This window comes from Eurypyga helias, unplaced genomic scaffold, assembly GCF_000690775.1.
Source record: "Eurypyga helias isolate BGI_N326 unplaced genomic scaffold, ASM69077v1 scaffold3481, whole genome shotgun sequence".
Lineage (NCBI taxonomy): Eukaryota > Metazoa > Chordata > Aves > Eurypygiformes > Eurypygidae > Eurypyga > Eurypyga helias.
Genome location: NW_010232558.1, coordinates 25,361 through 43,416, shown reverse-complemented (window position 1 = coordinate 43,416; position 18,056 = coordinate 25,361). Strand labels below are relative to the sequence as shown.

Sequence of the window (18,056 nt, the reverse complement as noted above, 5' to 3'; positions counted from 1 at the left end):
AAATCGTCTGAGTGCGAGCCAGACTGCCTTACTTGGTGTGATACCATAGCAACTCAGAGTCCCCATCACTGCTTAACTCCGAAGGTCCTCGGAAAAGTCTCACAAAGCGCAGCAAGTACGTGTGGCCCCAGCGACGTGGGAGACGCGGGGATGCAAACAAACGTAAATACTCTTGTCTGAACAACAGAATGCAGTGGAAGGGACACGCAGAAGAGACCGCTGCTTCAAAGGAGGAAGCGGGAAGTTAGGCAGAGATATTCGTCCCTGCACGGGTCAAAATTGGTCCGTTTTTCAGCTTTTGCATACAGACACTTGAGGCTCATGCTTTGGGAGCACTAACACCTGTACGAAGCAGTGAATGACTTTCCAAACACCAAACTGCTAGACGATGTGTATTCCCTTCTGAGAACTCCAGGTTCATTAAAAGAAAAAGTGAGGTGTTTGAATGAAACTAGGGGAAATTTTTGGTATGTGTTAATCATAAAGTTACTTCTGAAAGATTCTTGGATATATCAATGTATTTGATTTTATGGTATGGCAAGGAAGGTTTTCTACAGCTTTAGGTCACCCATTTTCCTTGATGAAGGAAGATGAAATTACTGTAATGAATTCCTGTAATTTTCTCCAACAGGGAAACAATAAGGCTAGAAGGGTGCTTGGGAGAATGAGCACCCAACAGCTGAGTTAGAGCTGTCTGTTTTCACACCCTCCTTGTCTTTGGTCTCCAAGAAGCTGAGCTATTCAAAATGGTTATCACATGAATGACTATGGGTATCAGTGTCCAGATACCTGTAGGGTGTGCAGAAAGAGAAGAATATATCTACATGCTCAGAGAGCACGTCTGTTCTACCTGAAGGCAGTGACCTACAGGTATGAGAGGATTCCCGAGTATGCAGAAAGCATGAAGTAGCAGATTTTTCTTTTGAAAATCCAGGCCTAAAATTTATGTTTTATAATTTCATAACATCTCAGTTTTCCCCCTGTGATTGTTATAAAACCATGATTTCATCACAAGGCTGTAATGTTTTGAATTAAGAATGCCTTCTCCTGGAGAGGGTTCACTGAGAAAGAAATTGCTGAACTACTTTTATAAAAGAGGTTCTAGGGCTCCTTTTTTTGTAGAGAAGCAGTTGAAAAAATTCCTCCAGTGAACCTCAAAGGCAAAAATACCAACAGTCAAACGTAAAAGTATTAATGGACTGTTTTGTGGTCAGTCTCATGATCTGTAAACAGTTGAGAATGTCAACACCAAAACAATCTTCGCCTGATTAGTATAATGGAATGGTTAAATACTCTAAACCAGTTTAAATAGTTTTAAGAGCCACAGAAACATTAAGACATTATTAGTTAACTATTGCTGCTTTCTTATACTCGGTACACAGCAAGTGCATACAGCGCTTCTCAATACAAAGCCAAACCCTTAGCTTCCACCCTGAATCAAAATTCTCAATGCTGCTTTCAAAAATGCTTGAAACTATCGGGGAATCTCATATCATGTTTTCCTTACATGTTCTTTTCTTTCTCCTCTTTCTTAGGTATCAAACTTGCTCAAACAATGGGCTGGTGGCTGGTTTCCAGAGTCAGTATTTTCCATCTGTGCTTGACCGTGAATGGCAATTTTACTGCTGCCGCTACAGCCGGAGATGCCCGTACTCATGCTGGTGAGTTCAGGCAGAAACCTAACCTGTCAGCCTCTTTTCCCCAGCAGCCCCTGGAAACATCTTCGGCCACTCGGCCTGTCAGAAACTTTGTCTGAGAAAAAGTTAACTGTCTTTTATAGGGCTAAGCAAGTTGTTTCCAGTCTGGTAACAGGATTCTTGAGGATCCACGGCTAAGGGAAAAGCATGAGGGCACAGCTGCGCTGAACAGCGCAAGGAAGCAGCTAGCCCTAAATGAACACATCTGGGTACCAGCAGCAGCCCAGCTATGCTGGAAACTGTGACAGAAGTCTCCAAAGCGGAACGGCATTTCCAAGGTGGTGATACAGCTCCCACTACAAATCCAGCACATTTACAGGAGTAAGAGTGCCTCTGAACTCTGCAATTGTGCCACAATGACTTACAGGACTGAGCTTACTCAGAGTAACAGTACTTTTTCTGAGTTAACTCAGAAAAAGTATCCTCTGGCTGACAACTTGGGATTTTTGTATTTGTAGTGCATACAACTTGCTCCCTCTCTCAAGGCTGTTTGAAGACCAAAGTCAAAATGAGCTACTGATCATAGTCCAAACCTAAAAAAAAGGTGGCCTCACCTCAACACAGTATCACAACTGGTGCTGGCAACCTCACAGAGGCTATGGAAAAATAAGCTACACATCCCGAGCTTCCCTGTGTCCCCAGGTGTGGTTTCTCTATATTGAGACAGAAGCACAGTAGCAGACTGTGTAGAGAAAGTTCATATTGCTTGTGCCCGTTGTGTGTAACAGAACTCATGGCTTTATGCTCCAGGGCTATTAATCCAGCTATTCTCACTGACACAAAAAATAACCTGCCTACACTTCAAAAAAAAAAAAAAAAAAGACAGATAAAATAAGTAAATAGGGAGAAAAAATCTGTGGTTGAATCTTTATTTCCAGAACACAGCTTTGAAGTGAACTTCCCACTGAGATACATACAAACTGTTTACATGCCCACTGGTGCTACTTGTCCAGCTGGCTACTGGCCAAACAAAACAGCAGTGCCTTGCTTTGCACCCTTCAGGCTCCTTGCAGCCAGGAGGAAAAGAAGTGGGTTTTGGTGGGTTTTTTTAATAGTTCAAATGACAGAAACTCTATAACAAAGTCTTAGAATATTCTCGTGCCCCCTTTCCAGCCCACACTGCCTACAGATGTTCTCTGCCTGGTGGTTTATTTACATACGTGCCAAGGCTCTTCTCTCTGAGAACTCTTAACTTCTAAGCAGTTCTTCCAATCTCTCTCACTCCTCTAATACTGTGTGTATTTTCAAAGACAACAGACATCTCTGACCTCCTTTATTGTTCACAGTTCTGCTTCCCTCGTCGCCTTGACAACTGGGAACAGCTTTGTCTCTGCCTTGCAAATCAGCATTCAGAGTAATACAAATCCTAATGTAAATGTTTGGGGTTACTGATGTCTTGCATTCCCATCCCAGCTGCACACAGACTCCTCTACTGCCCTGCTATTTCCAACAGTAACAACACTCCATTTCTTATGCTTTGAAAAGAATGCTTTATGCATTTCAGCTGCTACTGTCTTTCCATGCAGAAAAGGCAGAATTTCAAAGGCAGGTGAAGTATTTCTCCCACTAAGCAGGGTAGAAATCCCATGTGCTCATGTTCTCCTGGGAGGGGAGAGCTTGCCCCTGGAGTTAGCAAGGTCTTTATACAAGCTCTTTCTACATACAGGTATCCAAATTAGGATGTTATGGTCTGGATGGAGAGACAACTAGATGGGTAAAAAAACAGTGGTTTAACAGGCCTAGAGGGTAGCAGTTAAAGGGTGGTACTCTGTCCTGGTGCCCATTATAAGCAGAGCACTGAAACTAATGGTCTACCCTGGGAACTGTCCTGCTTAACACCTTTACTGATGACTTAAAGGCAGCAACAGAGCACACTCTCACCAAGTTTGCCTGTGACATCAAACTGGAGGGAACAGCTGATACGCCTGAGGACAGGACGGATGTTCAAAGGGTTACAAAAATTCCTTTTCCGCTATGAGGACAGTGAGGCAGTAGAGCAGGATGCCTGGTGAGGCTGTGCAGGCTCCATCCTTGGAGGTTTTCAAGACTCGACTGAAAAAAGCCCTGAGCAGCCTGGTCTGACTCATCACTGGCTCTGCTTTGAGCAGAGGGCTGTACCAGAGACCTCTGGATGTCCCTTTCCTTCAGAGTTATCCTGGAGGATATCCTAACTCTTCTAGAGTTATCCAAGGAGGACTAGTCTGCTACAGGGCCCACACCTTGCAGCTAAACCCTCTCCCCTCTCCAAAACAGTGGTCTCCTGCCTAATGTCTGCTGGAATGCTTTCTTTTCTGGTTTATTCCCTTTACCCTGACTAGACAGTGTCTGGGAGAGTGAGAGTTGTTATGCTAACATATAAACGACGTGAACTGTGAGAGAGGCGTGAAACCCCATGGGACCCCTGGACTCACTTTTGCTACTACAGATGTTGCTTTCTGAATTGTTACAGTTCTGTGTACAGATACTGAACTTCCCGTTCCTTAAGCCCAGGGGATCTCACTCACAACTTCCATCAGTATTTCCAAGTTACTGCCACCAAACCTTGTTCACACATCACACTTCTGGTCTGTCTCCTGCACTCTGTTTAGGATGCATTTGACAGAGAGACTGTGTTTTCTAAACAATCTGCAAAACAGTTCTGGGCTACCAAGGGAAGGACCTCAAAATGTATATAGGACTGCGTGTACAATATCATAATTTATTACAGTTTCTGCCCCAACATACAGTGGTATTTATTCAGTTCCAGAAACTAGCTGTCCATAAACTATCTGTGGAAAAATGGCTATTAACATGCTGCTGACTCCTATTTCTTGGTTGAAGCAGCTTAATTTAGTGCAAAGGCATCTATTAGTATATGACTATGTGGAAAGGGAATACCAGGAAAATATGTAATGACTGCAGTGCCTCATGGATCATGTGTGACACATAGGAAAATCCATATTCAGAGACAATCCACATTGCAGAATTTCTCAGCAGCCTTGAATTTTAATGTGCAATGAATCCTTCATTATGAAACCAAATATGGGCAGAAAGGCATTTTTAAGAAAACTGGCAATACTGAGGCATAACAAAATTCTATGTTTTAAATTAGCTCTCACCTTGGGTATTGGTTCTCTTCCTCTTCCAGTTGTCCCTCTACAGGGCTCTCTGGCAAATACAAAAGCAGTAAGATCCTTAGGCACGGTTTCTCTTGGCTCTTCTTCAGTACTCTATTACTCCTGAAGTGAGCTGGTCTTTCCTACAACGAATAAAAACAGGTTTCACTCAGGTATATGAGCCATTCAAAGGGTTTGTTAGAATTTGACATTGTTTTCACAGCTGGAACATTCCTGTGTTTTTTCAGTCCTGCTAATATTTATTAGAACACTAATTTATGACACCGTCATGCTGACTGAAACCCACGCTTAAACACTTTGCTTAAGAACATGTTTAAAGACTTTGCTTGGTAGCATCTATATCCTTCCTCTTAGAGCCCAGCAGTTCTGCTTTACAGCTCATCTTCCCACCGTTAATTCCCAGTTTACCTGTACAGTCAGCCCACAGTATAAATAAATACACTAATCTTTTCCTGTCTCATAGTTTTGCGCTTGCTATTTTTATCTTTTTTTTTTTTACAAGTACTTTGTTTCCTTCCTCACCATGCCAAGCCTTGTCATGGATTCTGCACATTTTTACCATACTGAAAATAATCAGCATTCCTCACAGGAGGCAGAAAAGCTCCCATTATTTTACCTGGCTAGGGAATGCTATCACAGTAAAATAAACTGTACCGGTATGAAACATAAAGGAAGCAAATCCCTCGCAGATGCAGAGACAGGGTTATTAAGTCATCCCATTAGAGCTCAGATTTTCCTCTTTGCCAGGAAATTGAAAGCTTGACTCCATATTCTCAAAAGCAAACACATGTCACTGAGCAGCCCCAAGTCTGCACAGACTGTTTACGACTGTTTTCCCTCTCCAAACAACCAGCCGTCCGAGTGCCAGGAGGTCTGTCTGGAGCTGTGGCTGCTCTCTGTCACAGTGACACTGTCCAGGCAACAATTATATTTTCCAAGAGTTATGGGGCTTAAAGAACTTACGTGTTTTCTTGACTCAATGAAAGCCGCATTGAAACCGATGAGATCCTAACACAGGTTTCCCAGAGATTACCAAGAGCAGAGAGATAGATCCAGGAGGTGAACTCAGAATAGATTTGTTGGAAACATCCACTTCTAGGCAACCTAATTCCCTTCCCCTCTTTTTAAAATCACACACACAAAAGAGGTATTAAACTGATTTCTTTTATATCCCAGCAAATACAACCTTACAGTTCAATCCCCTGGCTTATCTTCCAGAGACATCTTAGGAGAAACACATTTGCTTAACATTGGAAAGCTGGCTAATGTTATTTCAGACGTGACTTTCCTGAGGAACAGGCACAAGGTGCCCTGAGCACGCTGCTGCTGATTTCATCTGCATTGCACTAGCTCGTGTGGGCCTCCAGGAAGAACTGTGGTCCCACTGTGTTAGCCTCGTGGCTCCTCAGCCCTGGGGAAGTTTGTGGGTTTTGCTACAGGAGAATGGAAACAGAGGGCAGTGACGAGTCTAGGTGAATCTATGATCTCAGACCCAGGAGCCTGAGCTCAGTACTGAAACAGGTGACATGGCTGCATGAGAGAACTGCTCATCTCTAGAGCAGCTCCAGGACACCTCTAGTTCCTTGGCAGCCCAGCAATCTGGGATCTATACTGGCGTTGGCAGGAATTTCTGTAGATGGTTTACTAAGCCCTTCTTTGGTTTTTCAGCATAGTATGTTTTTTAAAAGGTGATGCTCACTGTCTTCTGGAGGAAGAATCAAAATTGATTAAAGAGCATATAATTTCCCTGTTCACTGAATGTAACATGGCTCTTGAAACAAAATTCTCCTTTAGCAGAGCCATGTTCTTGAAGCACTTGTAAATAATGTCAGAAACAGGAAGGCCATTCCAGGGACACTCCTTGTCCTCAAAGGTCAGAAAGTTAATGTCAAAGCTTATGTTTTCCTCTTGAAGTGGAACAGCTCCTTCTCCTGGCTTTGGCATTGATAGAGAAGAGCTCAGCAGTGAAGAGGAAAATGCAAGTTAAAGAGGAGCTATTCATCTTGTTAGCACTGTAGTTACACAAGAAGTGAAAAACTGCAAGGCACTCCGAAACAACGTACTTACTAGCAGAGGATGAGTACATTCAACAGTTGGAGGAGGAAACCATGAGCTCTACCACTGACTGTCTTTGCTATGTTAAAAGACTCATTTATGTTGTCTGCTTGATTTCTGAAGGCAAGGCATACCCACAGCTTCCATTTACTTCTCCAAGGAGCAGACTGTACAATACAAAAACAAGGCCATTGGTGTGACTCGAGCTTCCCATTGGTAAAAAATAGACTCATGATAACTATTTCTGCAGTCAGTCATTAAAAGAGGGCAAGGGATCACTGCAGATTAGCACAAAACATTCTTCTCTGTACTAAATGAGTAACTGTGTTTCCTATTAATCTCTAAAATATTAATTATTCACCATGAAAAATAAACAACATTACTACTTTCAGACAAAAAATAGGAACAACAGTAATCCTGTTAAAGATTTAATGCCTTTTTTCAATATGCTTACTGCCCTGAGCAAGATTTATAGGATTGTGGTAAAGCACATTAGAAAAACATGGGAATGGGCAGGGTGACGCAAAACAGTCAGAAGATAAACCCTCCCACACCAGCTCTATACCACCCAAAAAAACCTCATGATGAAAATACCTTTTTCTGTCAGGTTTTCTTGCTGTCCCACACACGTGGCAAACCACTTACAACCCTTCTCACTAGCTCTTCTTCCCCAGACTTTAACGTAGAATTACCTGCTTTCTCCTCTCCCAACAATGCCACTAGCGCTCCAAGTCTATTGTCCCTCTCATGTATCCTCTCAGGCACCACAAGCATCAAGCATGGTCCTAGAGGCTTTAGGTCACCCCAAAGAGCAGCAGGAACTTTGCCTCAGCACTCGGCAATTCCCAAGCTTCTCACCGCTCCCCCAGACCAGTTTGCTTTGCTGAGAGGTCAATGCCAGAAGTGCTTCAGGGTCCTCATGTAGGTTGCTGTGGATGGCTCTTCCCAAGTAGGTCTTGTCCTTGGGCTTGGACTCCTTGGGAGTCCAGAATCCCACAGACAGGAAACCCCACACCAGCTAGGGCAAAAAAGTGTCCCTCGTTTGTTTTGTGACTCCTCTCGAGTAAAAGCCATGCGCTGCCACGTTTGTAAATACTTTACCTGTCTGTAGGGCCCTGGTAGGTCATTCGCAGTTAACATGCATTAAGGCATAATACACCTAATATTTCCAGTTAAGAACTTGGCAATAAGGTTATGCACCAAGCTACAAATGCTAAGGGACCCGCCGTCCTGTGCTGGGCAGACCACGTTGAGAAGAGCCTTAACAGCTGAGTTAAATGACCTTTCTCCCCTCCCTAACGAGAAAATCAAGTAGTGAATATCCCTATGCATTAAACACTAGGGCACCCCTCCGTGCAGATACATTTTGTGTGACTTATCCCCAGGATTCCAAAACCAGAGATAGAGAAGGGCTGGGTAACACCACAGAGCCCTGCTATGTAAACAACCAATTGCATTTCCGCCTAAAGGATACCGCCCCGTCCAGATGACCTTGAGATAAATGGGCTTAAGGGAACAGTTTCATAAATGAGTGCAGCAAACATCAAAGAGAACTGAATTAGACAGACAGACCACACGGACCCAAGTGAACTTGAACATTGCTGTCAGAGCACTATTTATAATTTTTCTCTCCAGAACAAACACAGTCAGTAGGCATCTATCTATGTAACAACACAAACTTCAGAGCAGCTCGAGTCCCCATATCATTACTTTCAGTAATTGCATATATTTGTTTTTTGAACGTTTCTTAGCAGTGGAGCCTTAAGCGGCTGAATGGTTATATGAAGAATTTAGTAGACAGGGAGGGGGAGATGACAGCAGGCAGAAAGAAAAGAAAGGGAAGCTAAATGAGGGTTCCCTACTGCATTCATACACTTCAGAATAACGCTGCCTGCTTCTGCAAAAGGTCTACGAGACCCTTCCCGGTAATTCAGGAGCTTGTCATCAGATTTACTTTTCAACTGAAAAGCTCAAGAAACAAGTTCAAAGTACTGACTCTTCAGTTCTGTCTCTGAATAGAGCTGAAAGCAGCTTTCTAACCTTGTGTTTTGCACTGTCTCGACTGCCCAGCACATAGTGCTCCTCAAAATTACAGAATATTTTCCTTGCTGAATGCCAAACAGATGTTATGAAACACATTTGGTGGAACATATATAAATGCACGCCTTAGTGTTTTCTTATAATAATAGCCCCAAAAAGCCCTAAAACCTGGAGTTGATGAGGGAATGCAAAATGAAATCCTGCTCCATAGCTAGTCTTCATGCCACATGTTTTAAAAACCTCTGTGACCCAGGAATCTCCAAAGATATGCTATCAGACACTCAGGCTACAAATCAGTGAAATACATACAATGACTCTGCTCTAGCACAGGAAGTGGCCACACTTACACCTTCTTACCCTCCAAAACAGGGTGTCCACCTTCTGCCTGTTGGGAGTGGTAGCTGGCATGTGCTAACTCACAAACTGTGCCTTTGAGTTATCCACTGAGACTGCGCTAGTTGGTCGGGGCTAAAACTGTCCCAGGGGTTCTAATATTTTGCACGCCTAGGCAATCGAGTGCCCAGAAATATTCTCTGGTGTTGTTTAATTTACAAACACGGATGTAGCTCCCATTTCTCCTGGCCTCTGGCTATGGATCCAGGAATATCCAGTCAAGTTCCCAGATTCAGATCCATGGCTTCACTCATGGGAGACTCAGGCATGCAAAAAAGCCTTCCTCAAGGCTTTGATTTGTGTATAAAGAAAATGGATAAAGTACAGACCAGGTAGCAGAGGTCAGGCTTTGTGAATCATACTGTAGCTCTCCTTACAGCTCTGGGCATGTAGTGCAGGGCCCCAAAAGCATCTCTTTGCAAACTGGAAGGCTTTCAGCAAGTTGGCGATACCAAAGAACCATCTTACTCAGCTTAAGGTTCTTTTATGGGGCCATAAAAGTGTATTAGAGATTCAAGTCACAGATTGTCTAGGTAAAAAAAGTATTCAGATCTGAGCTGTAAACTGTCTGACACTGACAAATAAAGTTATATGTGAAAGTACAAGGGGAGATACCCTGAAAGTAAAAATTATAACATCGGCCTTCAATCACAGCAACGGATAAATTAGGTTTGCTGTGGTTTGACAGAAACACATACAACTGATGATCTCTGGTCTACGAAGAAACACAAGCTAACTGGTGAGAAGCCATGAGAAAGAGCTTTTTGTAACACTTGTACTTATTCCCTTTGCCTGGGTCAGATCCAGTTCCCTTGAAATCCATAGTGGTCTCATTTTGGACTTTGATGGTGGCTGGACTGAAAACTGCAGCTCTAATTTTGCCACTTGCAGAACATACTGATGACTGCCTATTTCCCCATCCTAACAACTGCCAGTGGACACTGTTTCTTCTGTTTCTCACAGCCTGCAGCAGCTGTCAGCATGACCTATGAAATACTGCAGTTCCTTTCTTACCAAGAGCACAGCACTGCGAAGGTTCTGCAAACCCACGGGGCTTTGGTCAGAGCTCTGATGATGGATGCTGTGACCAGGCCTGATCTTCTGTCTCCCAAACCTGCTTGGGCATAGGCATTCTTGTACTACAACTGGTAATTTGTCTGATGGCCAAAGGACAGGAGGCACAAGAACAAGACATGTTCAAAGAAGTTGACTGTGGAGACTTAGGGATCTTATAAGGCCAGGCTTGAATTATCCACTCAGTCTCATGTTTCACCTGTCAAGGAATAATGATTTGTTAGGAACCATGTTCCAACTGAATTATATTTTTCTTTCATTTTCAAAAGCTGAAAATTACCTGGACTTTGGTCACATCTGCTTAACAGAGAAGATGTAAACAGCCTAAGGAGGGGGCAAAGTGCTCGAAAATACATTTGAAATATACAGTGGTGTCAATTTCAGCGGATTTTTTGCTATAGTAAGTAGCTCCAGGAGAAAGCAGCCAGAGTCCCTCAGTCCCTCAGCATTCCAGAGTCCCTCAGTTTTCAGGTAAACTTTCAGTTTCTGAGGATTCCAGCAGTTACTAGTTTGGGCTCCAAATAACCTCAAAGCATCTCATTTTAAAAACTTAAAACCAGCTCAATAATTATATTCCTAGTGAGTAAAATATTTAAGCTTGTGCTTAAACCACACGGATGTAACAAAATGTAAATATACAGGTGAGTGCTTGACTGGGATGTGCTGGGATCACCTTCCAGTGGAATTCAAGTACCACTGCTGGGCTGAATTGTCAGAAAAATGGCTGTCAGGATTTCCATAAAGGCATCTTAACCCTGTTAGTCTCAACAGGAGTTGAGCCGCTCATTTCCACGGGGACAGCATCTCCCCTACAGGGAACTTGATTCTTCCCGCTTTGGAGTGAAGCTGACACAACTCCACAAGCAACTCCCACATAAACTGGTGTAATACAGAGAAAGATGGAGTGCCAGGGTTTCATTCCTGACCCCTAACATAATGCTGACACAAAGTACTGGTCAAGGTCCCAGCCCCGTCCTTCCTCTGCTCGTTATCTGTGAAGGGTCTGTCAAAGCGAGTACAGCATTACTTGCCTATTTCCCAGGGAAGCAGTAACCATCATTTGATTAATAAGTGCAGAAGCACTTTTGCTTCTTAGATAAAATACACTGCACAAACACTGCCCAGGCCAGTATTTTTACGTTATAAACTAGGCGGAAAGTGGGAAGAACAAAGAGAATGGATTAAGTGCTACATTCATTTAATACAATTCATAAATGGATGAATACTTGTAGCTGTTTGACTTGGCAACATTTACAGAACTCTAGAGCAGCAAACCAAACAGACTGACAGGGGGCCGGGGCAAATCCCTGCAATAAAGACAGAAGTAGTAGAGAAGCTCTACATTCTTGTTCAGGCTGCTTTTATCCCAGAGCTGCAGATGTATACGCATCTAACACTCCAACGTGCTCTTAACAGTTCTAAACTTACCGAAATTTATTCAGATAGCTACGTGAATTGGTTGCTTGGAAGAGAAATGCAGTCTTATTGGTCAGACTGCATCTTGGGGTGCTATTAAGAAAAAAGAACTTTGAAAGGAACAGGAAAAAAACTACTGTTTGAGTTGCATTCAGTCAGCTGGACTTTTCTGTAAGATGGTAAATTATTTTATCTTCTTTTTCCTTAATGTAAAGGTTAACGACAGAATATCCAGGACACTATGGAGAAGATATGGACATGATGATGTACACCTATGACCATTACATCCGCGGGGCAACCACAACGTTCTCTGCTGTGGACAGGTTTGCTCTTCATCCGTTTCACTAGAAATTAAAAAAGAAAATGGTTTTCTATTTCTGCCCAACAGCGCATGGCTACACAGCATCTGCCGTGGTACCCAGCTCAGGCTAGGATGTCTGAGGACCAAAGTTCACTGTGCATGTGGTTAATTGTCCAGGGCGGTGTATCAGGAAAAGGACATCCTCACGCACCATGGGATCATCTGCCCCATCCGAGTAGTGAAAAATACAGCAGTGGTAGGCTTGGCTAAATCTGAACTCCACAAAGCTGAACAGATCTACAGTATTTTTTGTCACCTACCTCTAGTAAGAGTACCCTTTAGGTCACCTAGTAAAAACTCAGCCTGGAACACACTGTCCTTCCAGGTGATGAGGGACTTACTTTGGCCTGATTTTCTTTGCAGAGCAGTGGGGGATCTGCCAGCACGCAGATAAGACCATACAAACTGCAATCTGAATGCTGTAAACTACCCGATCCATTGCAACACAGTTCTAACAGCTTGGAGGCCACACCAGGAATTGAGGCAATGCAGTGCACATTGATCCCTTTCCAAAAAATGAGTTGACTACTTTTTCTTGACCAGGCCCTATGAGGCCCTGCTGCTAGTGCAGTTGTAGTTGGATCTTGATTCTTTCCTCTCAAGCTGACTTCTAACACATCAACTGGGGGCTATTTCTTTGCTGATATTTTCTATCAGACCCCTCAGCCCAGTATATGAAAGCATCTGTCATCAGACACAGCACAGACGGCAAGGCAAGGTGCACTGCACTGGCCTCTGGTTGCCAAGGCTGGCTACAGGAGAAAGAGAGAAGAGAGGAGAGAAGGAGGAGTTTAAACACACCAACATTTCAAGCTGTATCTTCTAACACCCAAAGGAGCCAAGGTGCTTTTGTCACTGATGCTCTCAGCTTGTCAGACTTCACTAGGGATTCCCTCAGCCAAAAGATTTCCTAAAATAAGATGACCTTTCCAGAAATGGTAACACGCTGTCAGACTGCTGCAGGTCCGTAACTGTGATATCCTGGCTAAAATTCATTAGGCTGTTTATTAGCAAATGGAAGCCATGTCTGAAAATTATTCCCACAAGCAGAAGTGTAATTTTAACGGTTAATTGACTACAAGGTATCTATTTATCCCTTTGGATAAAGAATTTACAAGGTGGCAAGGGACCCCCCTGTTCTGGGTTTTTTCTCTTCAATATTCCCCAGCGCTATTCTTAATCCATGGCAGATAGCAGGGGAGATAATGCAGACAGTGCGCTCCCTTGCACGGAGGATTCCAGCCTCCGTCAGATGTGGACTAGGGTAAAATCAGGAATCACAAGGACAAGCCTGGAAAACAGAGCAGTTGCGGTAACTGCTGCCTCGGAGCAGATTTCTGTCTGTGAGTGCTGAAGGCTCGACGCAGCCTTCAGAACAGGGTGCCAGTGGGGGGCACTGGCCAGGAGCAGGGCAGCATCACAGGAACATACAACAGGAGTACAGGTCTTCACAGGTCATGGGACCACAGCACCTGGAAAGGGAAGAAGCCACCAACACCTTTGTCCTGCTACCTCCGTGGCACCGCAGATGAACCTGCAAGAGTAGCAGGTGAAAACCACAGAGAAAACATTTTATGAATGGCAGTCCTGGAAACTTTTCTGTGCCAACGAATTCTCTGGTATGCTCACAAAAGTCAGCAAAGTTTGTCATCCTAAATGGTTCTTTGCAGGTGGTTGAGGCAGCATAGGAGCAAAAAAGCTATTTCCAGTCCTGGCCTGCCAGCAGCACGCACACGTAAACACGCTATAGATTCTGAGACTGCTTTTCATGTTGAAGCACGTTAAGCTTGTTTCCATACTATGACCCCAGAACGGGCAATATTCTTGAACTAATGAGAGGCCCCAAAAAAGCCTTTGAAGGTATTTTAGTTCAAGCTTTCCTAATGACTTCAACAGTTAGGTATTTTTAGCCTTTTTGAATAAAATCATATCCCCCCTTCCTACTCCCTAAGCCATTGCATCACTGGGGTCACTGCTGACACACAGGTGTTTGAGAGAGCAGGTGATGCCTCTGGCAAAGCTGTTAGAAGGAAGCTTAGAAAGGTAGTACCCCCACCTGCTCTTCTCTCTGTGAGTTTCCACGCCTGTGAATCAGGAATGAGCGAAGGAGTTGCTGGTCATTGTCAGAAAGTGCTCATCTCTGGAGAATGGATTTCAGAAGTGGTTAATCTTTACATTTTTCAGTCCCATTTTAAATGGGTCAAAAGGATGAAACAATTGTCTATAAAGCAAGACAAAAGCAGCTGGAAAGAATTAGCAGGGACTTGAAGGATCTCTGGGAGCACATTTGGGAGCTGATGCAGACAGGATGACCTATGGACATAAATAAGGGAACATTTGCAAAGGAAGGCAGTGTCTTTTGGTTGGACAGACTGATAGTCAAGTTTCAGAGATGGACATGGGGTATGAGAAGCAGGTGGTAAACAACTGAAACTGCCCACACAGATGTGCACATTGTCGACCCTTGGCAAAATAGCTTCCACTGTTAAAAAGAAAAATTTAAAAAGCTTCAAAATAGCTTCAGCCTGAGCTCTGAAACATGTGAAGTGATGATGGCACAGCTCCCTCGTGACGTCTTGTTATGGGGCTGTGGTCATGTCGGAGCGGTCTCCCAAGTGCAGAGAGCACCACTAGATCATTCACAGCCCAACCTGCAGTGAGCAGCCTGGACGGGGAGATGGGGATTACCAACGCGCTTGGTAGGTGCCACAGCTCGCCCTTCACTGCCCAGTATAAAAATAGAACATGCAAACTGTCGTAAGCTCACGTCTTTTACAAACCCGTCCTCTGCTCCATTTACTTGGGTGGTCTGAATAGCCAGTAATTTCCTAACTGCTCAGACATCATCATGGCAAGACAGATCAACACCCAGACACCCCAGCAGTCAGTACATTTGCAATGCCTGGACAAGCTGGATATCTACCAAGCTCAGCTGAGCTAAATTATAGGGTATTTTAGGTCCCTAATAAGTTTCATATGACCAAAGAAAGAGGATTTTGTCAAACTCAATATGAATAGGAATTCATAGAATTTTTTAACTGAATTGGAAACAGATTATTCAGCAATATTTGGAGACAAAAGGTATTTTCCCCATAGCATCAAAAATTCAAATCTGACAGCACATGACAGCTGGAGAGGAACAGTGACGACTTAATAGTGACTCTCCCAGCCAAGGAGAATGCATGAAATTAGCAACTGGCGGGACCTATAAACTGGTTGTAAGGATCTGCAAAGGCAAGGTCATATACATTCTAGAGTATTCTACATAGGGCAACTCCTGACAGGATCTGCACCCCCACCAAAAAACTTGCAAGGGATCTACAAATTGAAACAGGCTGATAATTACTAAATGAAACACACAGCACCAGTGGTACAAAGTAATTGACTGCATTCCAAAAAACTGGATGTGTATGCTTAACTTCAAACACAAGTAATGCAAAAAAAGATAAATTAAGGCACTAAATGCATAAATCTATTGGCCATCAACCATGTGCATATATGCCAATGTGTCTGCAAATTCAAGGTTAAATTACAACTTCAGAAGTAATTCTGTTCTAATATTTTAAAGCATGTTATTAATTTGGGTAACTAAAATACATTTATTTTAAAGAACTTTATGATATCCCTTTTTAGAAAAATAACTTGACCTCAGCTTCTGAGCTAAAAGTCTCTCTGACAACGGGTGCTACTTTAGCAGACCTTAATTTTGACCCATATAATCCAGTTAATCCACATACGACTCATCTTTTTTGATGGTAGTTCAGTGACCAAAAGAGTAATAACTCTCTTTGAAAAGCATGCACACAGTCCAAATGAGGACTTCCTAAAATAAACCTAAAAATGAATCTTGCATTTCATTAACCTTTGGTAACAGTTTTATGAGCCAATTGCAATTAAAAACCATCTAGAAAAGGCCCAAAGAAAACCAAAAATAAACACTATATAACTAAACACAGACTTGCTGATGACTTGCTGACAGACCCAGTTCCAAAGGATGCTCAGCATAAACTGGTGACATAGGATAGTAAATTTCCAGTTAAAAAACCTCATTTAACGGAAGCTGAAATGAGACACCTTATACCTACACAGAGCTGAAGAGTCAAATTAATCTTATTCCAGGATGGAGTCACCCACTGAAGGAAATCGTACGAGAGCAGTTAATACCAATATCTGGCTCTACACCAGTTTCCTCACTGTTTGGAGCTGGCCAACAGAAAATCAGGCCTGTGCAGGGCTCTTGTAAAGCAAGTTCCCGTTGAGCCATTCCAGCAGCATCACCTGTCCCGTGCTTCAGGTTTAGGAGATAACTATTAGCAGAATGCAAACTTTCAGAAACCTCCCGGAGTACTACCCATTACCAATTTAAACGACGGCTGCCATCTGCAAGGACTGTACTTTATACCTAAACTCCTGTTAGCCACTACCAAGCAGCCTAAATTGAACATTTGCTCCACAGCAGGACAGTGTTCAATCCTCTGAACTCACACCTTTTTGCCAAGGGAAAATTTAAAACACAATAAGCTAAGGTGGAAATTTGCAGCCTGTTGCAGCTATTGGACACTAAATCACTGGCCTCTACTGTTGAATCCTGCTGCTCCAGCAATGCTTCCTGCTAAAAACTGTTAGTAGGTATCATATCACTCTCCTGAGAGGGAATACAGACATCCAATTACTCACAAACTGGGAAAAGCATAAACTCTCCTTATGCTCATAAACGTTACTCTGCCTCACATGTGACTAGTGGAGATCAGGGGTGAGAAGTGCAGCTAATTTCTCTCACTATTGATTCCTTCACATCTTTAATAAAGGACACTAGCTAGAAGACCTAGTAGTGGAAAGGAAAAAAGAAGATTGAATTTTGCTGTGTGAGTAACTCACCACTTAGAAAGCTGGAAAATGACTCACATATTTTACTTTGTACACATTCCTGAGCAATATTTGACATGACAGTAACTTTTGACAGAACCATCCTTTTCCTCTGGGTCACTGTTTTAAAGTCAATTTAGGATTGATCGCCAATCAAGAGTCATTGTCTTCTGAAGGGTACTCAGAGAGTACCTAATTACTCAGAGAGCTCATTTTCTTACCTTGTAAGGGAGTGTGAAGGAATTTTAACTATCAGACATATTTAATCTCCTCCCAGCCCATAAAAACACAAAGAGGAAAGTCAGGCATTGGCAGACAGATGGGTTTGTTGCCACAATACCTGGCGTATATGTTACTTGTATGGTCTTATCCTCTGCAGTTCTGACTCACTAATCTCTCTCCCTTGTCTCTCCTCCATGCAGGGATCGCCAGTGGAAATTCATTGTCTGCAGGATGACAGAGTATGACTGCCCATTTCAAAATGTTTAAAAAGATCGAGTGTCCCAACTTGGAAAGCCTGGGGATGAACGGGGTGGGATGAGGGTCAGTGATTATGGGAGAAGGACAATTAGGCTCACAAGCAAAGTACCAAGACTCATCAGCTGTCTGCTGAAGATACAATTGTTTCCCCCTGGAGCGAGTAAATAAATTTCCAGCCCACGTGCTTGCAACAGCAGTTTTGGAGGATTCCTTCAAGCTGCACTGGCAGTTGCATCCCCCAACTAAAACTGCTTACGACATTCACGTTTATGATACACAAGTTTATGGCATATGCAGTTACCTTTTGTATATATTCATATAGCCATTCTGAACACATACCACCTTATTTCACGTAGCAAGTTTGTATAAATCCTTTCCCAGCACAGTCACCCCCAATGAGGTGGAACATATTATAAGCTTTCCAATGTCCACTAGACTTTCCTGCCTCTATGTTGTGCTTGGAACCAACCCAGTGATCCCTACCGGCTTCTCAGCGTTAGTAGCTGAAAGCATCTGAGAGTTGCATCGGGAGGTCTCTGACGTACTGCATCTGATGTA

The 18,056-nt window shown here is 43.1% G+C and overlaps 1 protein-coding gene across 1 annotated transcript; it reads left to right on the top strand.

The window, feature by feature from the left end:
• Window positions 1–1,535: 1,535 nt before the first annotated feature.
• Window positions 1,536–17,836, top strand: LOC104516911 (dermatopontin-like; the record flags this gene model as incomplete). The annotated part of the gene is made up of 3 exons (XM_010161413.1): window positions 1,536–1,661; window positions 12,007–12,114; window positions 17,441–17,836. Coding segments are annotated over 3 exons (301 nt in total), but the record flags the coding sequence as incomplete, so codon positions are not given.
• Between the last annotated feature and the right edge of the window lie 220 nt (window positions 17,837–18,056).